The sequence below is a fragment of the Pleurodeles waltl genome, chromosome 6 (assembly GCF_031143425.1).
Source record: "Pleurodeles waltl isolate 20211129_DDA chromosome 6, aPleWal1.hap1.20221129, whole genome shotgun sequence".
Taxonomy (NCBI): Eukaryota; Metazoa; Chordata; class Amphibia; order Caudata; family Salamandridae; genus Pleurodeles; species Pleurodeles waltl.
The window spans coordinates 1,702,499,314-1,702,510,605 of NC_090445.1; the positions used below are offsets into that span (position 1 = coordinate 1,702,499,314).

At 50.2% G+C, this 11,292-nt stretch overlaps 1 protein-coding gene across 1 annotated transcript; it reads right to left on the reverse strand.

Moving 5' to 3' along the window:
• Window positions 1-8,313: 8,313 nt before the first annotated feature.
• LOC138301387 (heat shock 70 kDa protein) lies at window positions 8,314-10,990 on the reverse strand. Its single transcript, XM_069241824.1, has one exon. The coding sequence runs from the start codon at window positions 10,591-10,593 to the stop codon at window positions 8,656-8,658; it is 1,938 nt and encodes a 645-aa protein (XP_069097925.1). The 5' UTR covers window positions 10,594-10,990; the 3' UTR covers window positions 8,314-8,655.
• Between the last annotated feature and the right edge of the window lie 302 nt (window positions 10,991-11,292).

Below are 11,292 nucleotides of genomic sequence, written 5' to 3' on the forward strand. Positions count from 1 at the left end.
CAGAGGGGGTGCTCAGCAACACGGAGAGCCCATACAGAAGCAGGCAGCACCCGGAGAAGCACCTGGACAGGCATTCAGAAGATCTGAGCACGGCGGTTGTCTCAGCACAATAAATGGGAGTCCACGAAGGTGGAGTCCAACTCAGCAAGTTGGGCAAAGCAGGACAGAGTGCTGGGGACCTGGGCTAGGCTGTGCACGAAGGAAGTCTTGCAAAAGTGTACAGAATCCCTAGCAGCTGCAGTTCACGCAGTACACAGGATTACTGTCTGGCGTGGGGAGGCAAGGACTTACCTCCACCAAATTTGGACAGAAGGGCCACTGGACTGTCGGGGACACTTGGATCCAGCTCCTGTGTTCCAGGGACCACGCTCGTAAAGATGAGAGGGGACCCAGAAGACCGGTGATGCAGAAGTTTGGTGCCTGCATTAGGGGGAAGACCCACAGGGGATTTCTTCTTGGCTTCCAGTGCAGGGTGAAGGCAGACAGCCCTCAGAGCATACACCACCAGGAAACAGTTGAGAAAGCCGGCAGGAGGAGGCGCTACAATGTTGCTGGTAGTCTTCTTGCTACTTTGTTGCGGTTTTGCAGGCATCCTGGAGCAGTCAGCGGTTGATCCTTGGCAGAAGTTGAAGAGGGAAGTGCAGAGGAACTCTGGTGAGCTCTTGCATTTGTTATTTGATGAGATACCCACAGGAGAGACCCTAAATAGCCCTCAGAGGAGGATTGGCTACAGAGAAAGGTAAACACCTTTCAGGAGGGGTCCCTGACGTCACCTGTTAGCACTGGCCACTCAGAGATGTCCATTGTCCCCTCACACGTCTGCATCCAAGATGGCAGAGGTCTGGGACACACTGGAGGAGCTCTGGGCACCTCCCCTTGGGAGGTGCTGGTCAGGGGAGTGGTGACTCCCCTTTCCTTTGTCCAGTTTCGTGCCAGAGCAGGGCTGGGGGGATCCAAGAACCGGTGTAGACTGGCTTATGCAAGGAGGGCACCATCTGTGCCCTTCAAATCATTTCCAGAGGCCAGGAGAGGCTACTCCTCTCAGGCCCTTCACATCTATTTCCAAAGGGAGAGGGTGTGACACCCTCTCTCAGAGGAAATTCTTTGTTCTGCCTTCCTGGGACTGGGCTGCCCAGGCCCCAGGGGGCAGAAACCTGTCTGAGGGTTGGCAGCAGCGGTAGCTGCAGAGAAAGTCCCGGAAAGTTAGTTTGGCAGTACCCGGGCTCTATGCTGGAGCCCCAGGGATGCATTGAATTGTCCCCCCAATACCAGAATGGTATTAGGGTGACAATTCCACGATCCTAGACATGTTACGTGGCCATGTTCGGAGTTACCATTGTGAAGCTACATATAGGTATCGACCTATATTTAGTGCACGCGTGTAATGGTGTCCCCGCACTCACAAAGTCCGGGGAAATTGCCCTGAACAATGTGGGGGCACCTTGGCTAGTGCCAGGGTGCCCTCACACTAAGTAACTTTGCACCTAGCCTTCACTAAGTGAGGGTTAGACCATATAGGTGACTTATAAGTTACTTAAGTGCAGTGTAAAATGGCTGTGAAATAACGTGGACGTTATTTCACTCAGGCTGCAGTGGCAGTCCTGTGTAAGAATTGTCTGAGCTCCCTATGGGTGGTGAAAGAAATGCTGAAGCCCATAGGGATCTCCTGGAACCCCAATACCCTGGGTACCTAGGTACCATTTACTAGGGAATTTTAAGGGTGTTCCAGTGTGCCAATCAGAATTGGTAAAATTAGTCACTAGCCTGCAGTGCCAATTTTAAAGCAGAGAGAGTATACAAACTGAGGTTCTGGTTAGCAGAGCCTCAGTGATACAGTTAGGCACCACACAAGGAACACATTCAGGCCACAAACTATGAGCACTGGGGTCCTGTTGAACAGGATCCCACTGAGACAGGCAAAAACAAACTTACATACATGTGAAAAATGGGGGTAACATGCCAGGCAAGATGGTACTTTCCTACAGTGCTCTCTTCTGGATGCCAGCTCTAGGCTCAAGTTTTGCCCCGGCTCCCTTATATAGGCAGCTGTCGGGTCCTCTCTCCTCCCGATGGGCTGCTGAGCAGGGAGGGGTTGGGCCAGGGAGTCTGCCCTTGGATTCACATAAACCCTTCAGCACTTCACACCCAATATAAGTGCATTACAGCCCTTCCACTCTCACTCCCAGTCACAATCACCGACTTACTGCACCAAACCTTTAGCTTCACCACTGGTGAATCAGGAAATGAAACAGTCGATGCCAGGCACGCCATGTGCACTGCCAATTAGACGGGCACTGCCGTAACACACACAGCTACCACTACTGACGTTACCAGTGGCGTCCGGCAGCTTTAGGAGGGAGGGGGCGGGCGGGAAGTACACACACACACTCATTCCTTCACACACAGACACGCACCCACATCCATTAACTACACTCATAACATTCAAACATGCACACACGCACCAAACATTCATTTTAAAAGATCACACACACTCATTCTTTCACACACACGCACATCCATTAACAACACTCATAACATTCAAACATGCATGCATGCATCAAACATTCATTTTAAAACATCACACACACACACACACTTACCTTCAGCCTTGAGGTCCCAGGCAGCAGTCCCAGCCTCGTCAGAGTGGGATGGGGTCAGTGAGACTGCTGACCCCACCCCACTCTGTGACGAAGTGTCACTGATTGACACTCGCCCTGGACACTTCAGGGCTTAAACCTGAAGCGCCCATGTCAAAGTAAATGGGTGACGCTTTCCTCGTCACCCAGGGGAGGGCCTCGAGGCACCTTTGCTGAGCCAAGGAGGTCACGCCCATAGGAGCTGTGAGCTCCTCAGCCCAGTAAAGTTCAGCTCAGGCTGCGCAAATCGCGCATGTCTCACTCCTGGCTGTCTGAGCTGAAAGTGAAGAGTGTCTGTCAGGCTGACCTTTGTTCAGCCTGACAGACACTCTTCATGAGGGGCAAGAGGTGGGTGGGCGTGGCCCCTCCACTCTAAAGGATGGGCCGCACCTGGACATTACACAAGCTGATGTTGTGTGGGTACAAAGAACGGAAGCCCAGGTTTAGACCCCATTCACTAGCATGTCCTCGAGCGCTGCCCCACCACCCCCAAACCAGCCCTTTTCTAAGCCCCGAACTGATGTGGCTTCTGGACAGCATTGCGCTTTGAGGGGGCCAGCTTCATTTATCAATAAAAGAATTCCAGAAAAGACATCACTTCCAAGATACTGTGTCATAGTGGGTGTATGTAATGTCATACATTGGCATGTTGCTTTGTCTCCGCCTGGTTAGTAGGGCCACGGGGTAGCTTGAATGACATAAAGCTCTATAAATCACAATGGCACATAAACGTTATTTTGCTGCTATCTAAAGGTGATTAACATCCGATAATAAATAAAACCCATCGGGTTGGGAGAGCCAGTTACATATCCGGTTAGTTCTGCTGGAAGGCTGGTTGAAGGGGCACAGTCAGTGACCAACCGCTCAGAGGACTGGGTAAACGTCAGTCAGTTACTAAAGTAATGCCTGTAAACGGCTGGCCAGACAGAGACGTCAGTCACATGCAGACTGATGCATTTGAAAGACAGGCGAGGCTTGGGTAGAGTCGGTCGCATGACACACATTGGCTTGAATGCCAGTAAAGCTGGGGCAGTGTCATGTGAGGCTGTCTCTGGAAGGAGTGGTGGGTTTGGGTAGAGTCCGTCCCATGCAGGAGAGTGATTATGAGGAAGTCCGCCATGTGTCAGGCAAGTGCCTCTGTAATGTTGGAAGGATTGGGACAGAAAAGTCACCTTGCAGGTAAGTTCTTCACAAAGACTTTCGGGCTGGGGAAGAGTGGGTCACACACAGGACTGTACCTGCCACATGACAGACACTTCCAAGTCCACCATGTTTTCAGAGACAGGGGCTTGCTTCTCGCACATCAGGCAGCGCCCTCAGTTCTAAACCAGTGCTATTTACAGGCACTGATCAATGGAGGATTAGTGCCTCGACATTAGGCACATCCTTCGGGAATGAGAGGCACTGTGGCAACTCCCGCCCTCCCAAAATGTCCTGTTCGTGTCTGCCTGTCCCCGCCACCCCTCCTACGTCGTTGCTTAATTTCTTTGTGTCCTTGCTCTGCAATTTGGCAGTGGTGTGACTGAGCAAGGCGCAGTCCGCAGGTCTGCAGCAGTTTGTAGTGCAATATGCAATCATAACACTGAGTGTGTCCCAGCCAGCTTCCTCCTGCAGCCACCCGTCTTCCATGCGGTGGGTGCCCTGAGCTCTTTTTTGCTTGGGCACAGGCACTGATAATCCTAGCTCCTACATCACGTCATTTTTTAGCATAATTCACATCCGGAGAAAAAAAGTTGCGACGTCTGGCATATTTCAAGATGAATTGAACGACAGGGTTTAAGATGACTTTGAAAGAAAAATACATACATTTTCAGTAATCCACTTTACCTCCTATATAGACTGAGTGGTTTATATTACTCAGTTGTCCGTCCATAACATGCCCCGCCCATTAGAAACTGGTTTAGGAAGCCTCGCTTGTTGCACATAACGTCGGACTTCTGGTTCTACCTCCATATGTTGGTAAGTTTTTGCACATCCCCAAACAGTCATTTTACTCTTACCTTTGATGCTAGTATGACATCGTCAAGATAAGGAGAAGCTCTCGACCCTCCTGGCCCCCAACCTACCTGTTTGTTCTTTTATTCTCAACACTGAGCACCTCTGCATAGCTGCCACGCTCTATCGAAGTTCATTCCCGATTTAGAATGTTCTCATTGTCAGTTGAGTTTTCTTTCGAGTTTTTTTTTAAACTCTTTAAATTTTCTTTCTTTGTATAAGCAGATTTTTTTTTGTTTTATATTCTCAAGAGACTTCGAAATGGGTGTTCAAATAGGTTCTATTAGCAGTGTATAAATCACAGCCATTGAGGGAGCTTTCTCTTGTGTTTATAAATATCACAAAAAGTGGAAAATGTTAACGTTGTTTTCCGTGCATGGCAACAGCTCCACTCGCCTTTCGGTGGAGTAATTGTTCTTATCTGCTTACAAGTAGAATTGATTTTCCTGTTGCTTCAATACTTTTATTGCATGAATTTGTTTTCTGAGGCAATATTTTCATTTGTTGCATAACTATATGGATGGAGAAGGTAAATGGAAGTGCTTCAGTTATATGCAGGGCCTCTGCAATTATGTGGCAGAGAGGACAAAATTATGCGGCAGGGTTGACCAATTTATGTGGCAAAAAATTACAGTTATGCATTTCCAACCCCAAAAGTTCAAACTCATAAAAACGCGAGACCTATTGCATTGCAAAAGCTTGTTTCGATTGTTTGCAAAGAAGGCGGGTGCTGTGACACGATTACTGCAGCCATAACAATGATGTATAATGTCTAAAAACACAAAAATATCGCAAACAATAGAAGTTGTTGAGATATTGAATCTCGAAATGAGCCCAAACCGTACAATCGTGTTGCAAGTGAATATCCATACGTTGTTTAGTTAAAAAAAAAAAATTCATCCGCACTGGTGTAAGTGTTTGGTGTGACTACCAGTCCCACCAGTTGTGCCAAATGGGTTCGCAAAGCAGATCACGACACTGAGAGAAATGAAAGTATTCAGAGACCAGAAGCCAGTATCCGAGCAGGTGCAGCGTTTCCTCTCTGCTGCCTGTTCTCGGCCACGATGTGGCAGGTCCCCTGGTGGAGGCGGCGTGGGGACTGCCTGGCGTCCTGGTGTGGTGATATTGGGCAGAACCAGAGACTCGCAGGAAGATCCTCGCGTTTCTCCAGGATTTTGTGCCCGGATTGCCCAGTGCTGAAGATCCGGTGTGAGCGGTGAACAGTTCAAAGAAGAGCAAATCTGATGTAGGATACAAGTTACCGACAGATCGCAAACCCAGATTGTAAAGTGGAAATTCATACCCATAAGGTATCCAGAGCATCCTGTTCAAGGCTCCCAGAATCTGTCGGCATCCACGAGTGAGCTAAACTCTTTGGAAGTACACCCAGCATCTCACAGGCTGTGGAGATTACCCATTCCACAGTAACCACAGCCTGGGCCGCCAGTCTCCACCAGGGCAGTCTCCCTGCTAGTTGCATGTGTGGCATCCAGACAGCAATGTGTCTGCTGTTTACCCGGCAGCGGGACAGATACCAGCCTCTTCTCGGCTGTTTGCACGGCTGCGGCCCAACAGGACATTATCTACCTTGTAATACCTACCCCCACCCAACTGCCCAGTCCTGCTTCCGGTTCCCTCTTCCCTCACAAGCTTGTGCTGCGTACTGCCTGCCCACCCCCCCAATCCTTCTACTACCTGCCCCCCTATTGTCCAGTAGCTCGCTGAGCCACTCCCCACATTTTACTGGGTGGGACCGCACTGCCCTGTACAGATCACAAAACTCACTATCGTCTAAGCAGTGCTTTCCAGTTCCCTTCTGCCCAGTACTGTTCATTGACCCCATTGGCCCCCCCCCACTACGTTGCAGTGTCTGGTTCCCTCACTGCCCTCTGCCATGTAGTGTCTCTCTCCTCCTTGCACTCTCTAGGTCCTCCCCCCCACCCCCTTGTCACTCCCTCCCTGCTGTGCCTCCCTCTCCTCCTTGCACTCTCTAGGTCCTTAGGCCCCCCCTCACCCCTTTGTCACTCCCTCCCTGCTGTGCCTCCCTCTCTCCTCTTTGCACTCTCTGGGTCCTTCTCCCCCCCCACCCCCTTGTCACTCCCTCCCTGCTGTGCATCCCGCTCTCCTCCTTGCACTCTCTGGGTCCTTCTCCCCCCCCACCCCCTTGTCACTCCCTCCCTGCTGTGCATCCCTCTCTCCTCCTTCCACTCTCTGGGTCCTCCCCAACCCCACTGTCACTCCCTCCCTGCTGTGCATCCCTCTCTCCTCCTTGCACTCTCTGGGTCCCTCTCCCCCCCACCCCTTGACACTCCCCTTCCTGCTGTGCCTCCCTCTCTCCTCCTTGCACTCTCTGGGTCCTTTCCCCCCACCCCGCCCCCATCCCCTTGGCACTCCCTCACTGCTGTGCATCCCTCTCTCCTCCTTCCACTCTCTGGGTCCCCCCCACCCTTGTCACTCCCTCCCTGCTGTGCATCCCTCTCTCCTCCTTCACTGTTTGGGTCCTCCACCCCCCCCCCCCCCCCGTCACTCCCTCCCTGTTGTGCCTCCCTCTCTCCTTGCACTCTCAGGACCGTCTACAACACTTCTCGTGCTCTCACCCACCCTCCAACTGTAGCCCTCACTTCCTGCCTGTTCTCCTCCTGAGCCCTCTCTTCATTTCTTATACTCCTTTGTTCGCTCCCTGATGCTCAGTTTACACCGATGCTTCCCCTCTGCTCCCTGCGCACTCAGGTCTCCGTGTTACACCGTCTGCTATACTCCTGAGCCTACTCTCTACTACTCCGGCTTGAAATCCGTCCCACCTAGTTAACCTGTAACCTCAGTCCCTCTGTATTTCAAACACCAGCCACTGATACCAAACACCAGCCACTGATACCAACCCCCCAAACCCTGGTTCCACCACAACCGCACCTGCTGCTTTCTGATCGCCCTTCCTCGTGTTGTCTCTATGTTTCCTACACCCCGTCCTTCTGTCCTCGCTGGGTCCCCAAACACCCCTTCGTACCTTGCCCCCTCTCTGCTTTTTTTACACCTCTTCTGCACACATGTAGGACTCCCATACCCCAACACCTCTTTAACTCATTCCCTGCTTAGTTCATCAGAGCCCCTCCTTTACGATCCCACTTTCATCTCTGATCGTTCTATTGATACGAGTTAGTTTTATATGAGCTTAAATTATATAAATTATAAAACACACTTTAGGTGAAGACAATTGTCGGGTTCTTTACCCAGTACCGCATGACAACACGTCACACGTAGAACTGTAACGACGACTACACAGCAACACTCACAATAGGATCATTACAGCATTAGTCTCACGAATTGTGGGAGCTTCACCCCATTTACATTTCTTTGTGTCCCCGCCCAGCACTAAGTACTCAAAACCCATCCATCCACCTCTTCATATGGTGAGTGCAGTTTTCTTATTTCAGGCTTCGTTCTGATTCTGATACACGTTCACACAGCAAAAAATGTATTTGTGCAGTTGTTTTTGTACCGTGCAAAGCACTGGACTTATAGTGTCAGGTCTTCAGGTCTGTACCCCCTGAATACATATTGTAACCTGGTATTAAACCCGCGATCTTCCCCCAAACACAACCCAAGGCACACATCATACAAACTTCGGTACAAGGCCTTTATTCACATATACACTCTAGATTAAATGAAAAGCAACATGGACATGACGAGTTCAGTCATTTTATTACAAAAATAAAACATTATAGTTGTTATATGTACACTCAAGCAGTCAATATCAAATGGTGCTGCAAATCAAAAGTCTTTAGTATAACATTAACCCATTACCTACAGATTAAAAAGATGGAAAAGGCATAGACTGAATAAGTACATTTGGTCGTAGAAACCTCTGGATGACCCGTAAGAGTCTGTAAAAAAAGTTTTTTTAGTCCATTACTGTCCATGTTTCATCCACCTGTTCAGTGGTGGGTCCATGAGAATAGTATGTTACTGTCCATCATGAATTCACTTCTGTGGAAGGGACATGGAAATAATATATTACTGTCCGCCATTAATCCACCTCCTCAATAGTAGGTCCAGTGCTGGAGCTCCCTTGGCGGGCCTGAGCTCCGCAGCTCCCACTAGGCATTCCCCCGGGCATCCCGCCCTGGTAAAGTTTGGTGATGATGGAATTACAGACTTTCTCCAGTTCTTTCTGCTGGTGCTCATACTCCTCCTTCTCTGCCATCTGGTTGTTCTCCATCCAGGAAATGGTCTGATTACATTTGTCCACAATCTTTTTCCGGTCATCTTCGCTGATCTTGTCTTTAAGATTGTCACCCTCCACTGTGCTCTTCATGTTGAAAGCGTAGGACTCCAGTGTGTTCTTTGCAGAGACCTTCTCTCTCTGGGCTTCATCATCTGCTTTGTACCTCTCAGCCTCCTGCACCATCCTCTCAATCTCCTCTTTGCTCAGCCGACCTTTGTCATTGGTGATAGTTATCTTGTTCTGTTTGCCTGAACTCTTGTCCACAGCAGAGACATTCAAGATACCGTTAGCATCGATATCAAAAGTCACCTCGATCTGTGGCACACCACGAGGGGCAGGTGGGATTCCACTCAGCTCAAATTTCCCCAGAAGACTGTTGTCCTTTGTCATTGCTCTTTCACCCTCATAAACTTGGATCAGGACACCAGGCTGGTTATCAGAGTAGGTGGTGAAGATCTGGGTTTGCTTAGTTGGGATGGTGGAGTTGCGTTTTATGAGGACAGTCATCACACCACCTGCTGTCTCGAGACCCAGTGAGAGAGGTGCTACATCTAGGAGAAGCAGGTCCTGCACATTCTCAGACTTGTCGCCCATCAGGATGGCAGCTTGCACAGCTGCACCGTAGGCAACAGCCTCGTCTGGGTTGATGCTTTTGTTCAGTTCTCTGCCATTGAAAAAGTCCTGCAGCAGTTTCTGGATTTTAGGGATGCGGGTGGATCCTCCAACTAGCACAATTTCATGGATCTGAGCTTTGTCCAATTTGGCATCCCTCAAAGCCTTCTCCACAGGTTCAAGGGTCCCTCTGAAGAGGTCAGCACACAACTCTTCAAAGCGTGCTCTGGTGATGGAAGTGTAGAAATCAATGCCTTCGAAAAGGGAGTCAATCTCGATACTGGCCTGAGTGCTGGAAGACAGGGTTCTCTTGGCTCGCTCACAGGCAGTTCTCAGCCTCCGAACTGCCCTCTTGTTCTTGGTGATGTCCTTCTTGTGCTTTCTCTTGAATTCCTCAATGAAATGATTGACCATTCGGCTGTCAAAGTCTTCACCTCCCAGGTGGGTGTCTCCAGCTGTAGCCTTCACTTCAAAGATGCCATCATCAATTGTTAGAATGGAGACATCAAAGGTCCCTCCACCCAGGTCAAAGATCAGGACATTGCGTTCTCCGCTGCCACTCTTGTCCAGACCATAGGCGATGGCTGCTGCTGTGGGCTCATTGACGATCCTCAGCACATTCAGACCAGCAATAACCCCAGCATCTTTAGTAGCCTGCCTCTGAGAGTCATTGAAATAAGCAGGCACAGTGATGACAGCATTTGAGACTGGGTGGCCCAGGTATGCTTCAGCGGTCTCCTTCATTTTGATCAGCACCATGGAAGACACCTCTTCAGGGGAGAAAGTCTTGTTCTCCCCTTTGTACTCCACCTGCACCTTGGGCTTGCCACCATCGCTCACCACCTTGAAGGGCCAGTGCTTCATGTCAGCCTGAACCACTGTGTCATTAAACTTCCTGCCAATCAGTCTCTTGGCATCAAAGACGGTGTTCTGGGGGTTGAGCGACACCTGGTTCTTGGCAGCGTCTCCAATGAGCCTCTCAGTGTCTGTGAAGGCCACATAGCTGGGGGTGGTGCGGTTGCCCTGGTCGTTGGCGATGATCTCCACCTTGCCATGCTGGAAGACTCCCACACAGGAGTAGGTGGTGCCCAGGTCGATGCCAATGGCGACTCCTTTAGGTGCAGACATCTTCTGCAGTGCTGCCCGAGTATAGCCCCGCTTGAAGATGCTTCACCCTCTCCCTTGTAAATCCTTCTTTTGTCAACAGCCGAATGTCTTCAACAAGTGCACCCGGGCAGACGTCTGTGTGAGATGCGCTCTTCTGCGTGTCGATCTCTCGGCTACAGGCACTCCACTTGCGCTGCAGTCGCCTCCCTGTCCGGTGGCTGAAAGAAGTCTCGCTCCCTCTCCGCGGTGTACTTCTCTGAGTAATGACAGCTGACGGGCAGCGCAATGTATTTATACTCTGTCTGCGAAAGGGCTCGTGCGAGACCAACCAATCACTGCGCGCCCAGCCACCCTCCCTTCGACTTCATTCCCGAATGTTCCCGATGTCTCTTCGGCCGAGAACCTTCTAGCGCTCGCCAGCACAAGCGCCACAATCTGGGGACCCTAACAACCAATCAGAAAGAGTTAGAATCCTGACGTCACTAAAAAGACAAACAAAACAGAAAAGGGACTAAAGCCTCGTGGTGCTCCAGGATGGGCCATGTTGGACGAGTGCGTCGAGCAGGCACTTGTGCAACCTGATCCAAAACACATGGCGGTATATTAAAATGTACACCCGTTTCTTACAGATTAACGGTATTTCTGGAAAACAACCGTTTGCAAAGGAAAATATGATTGGGTCACTTTCTAGTGATGGCAGCACCTCTGGTGTTATATTAA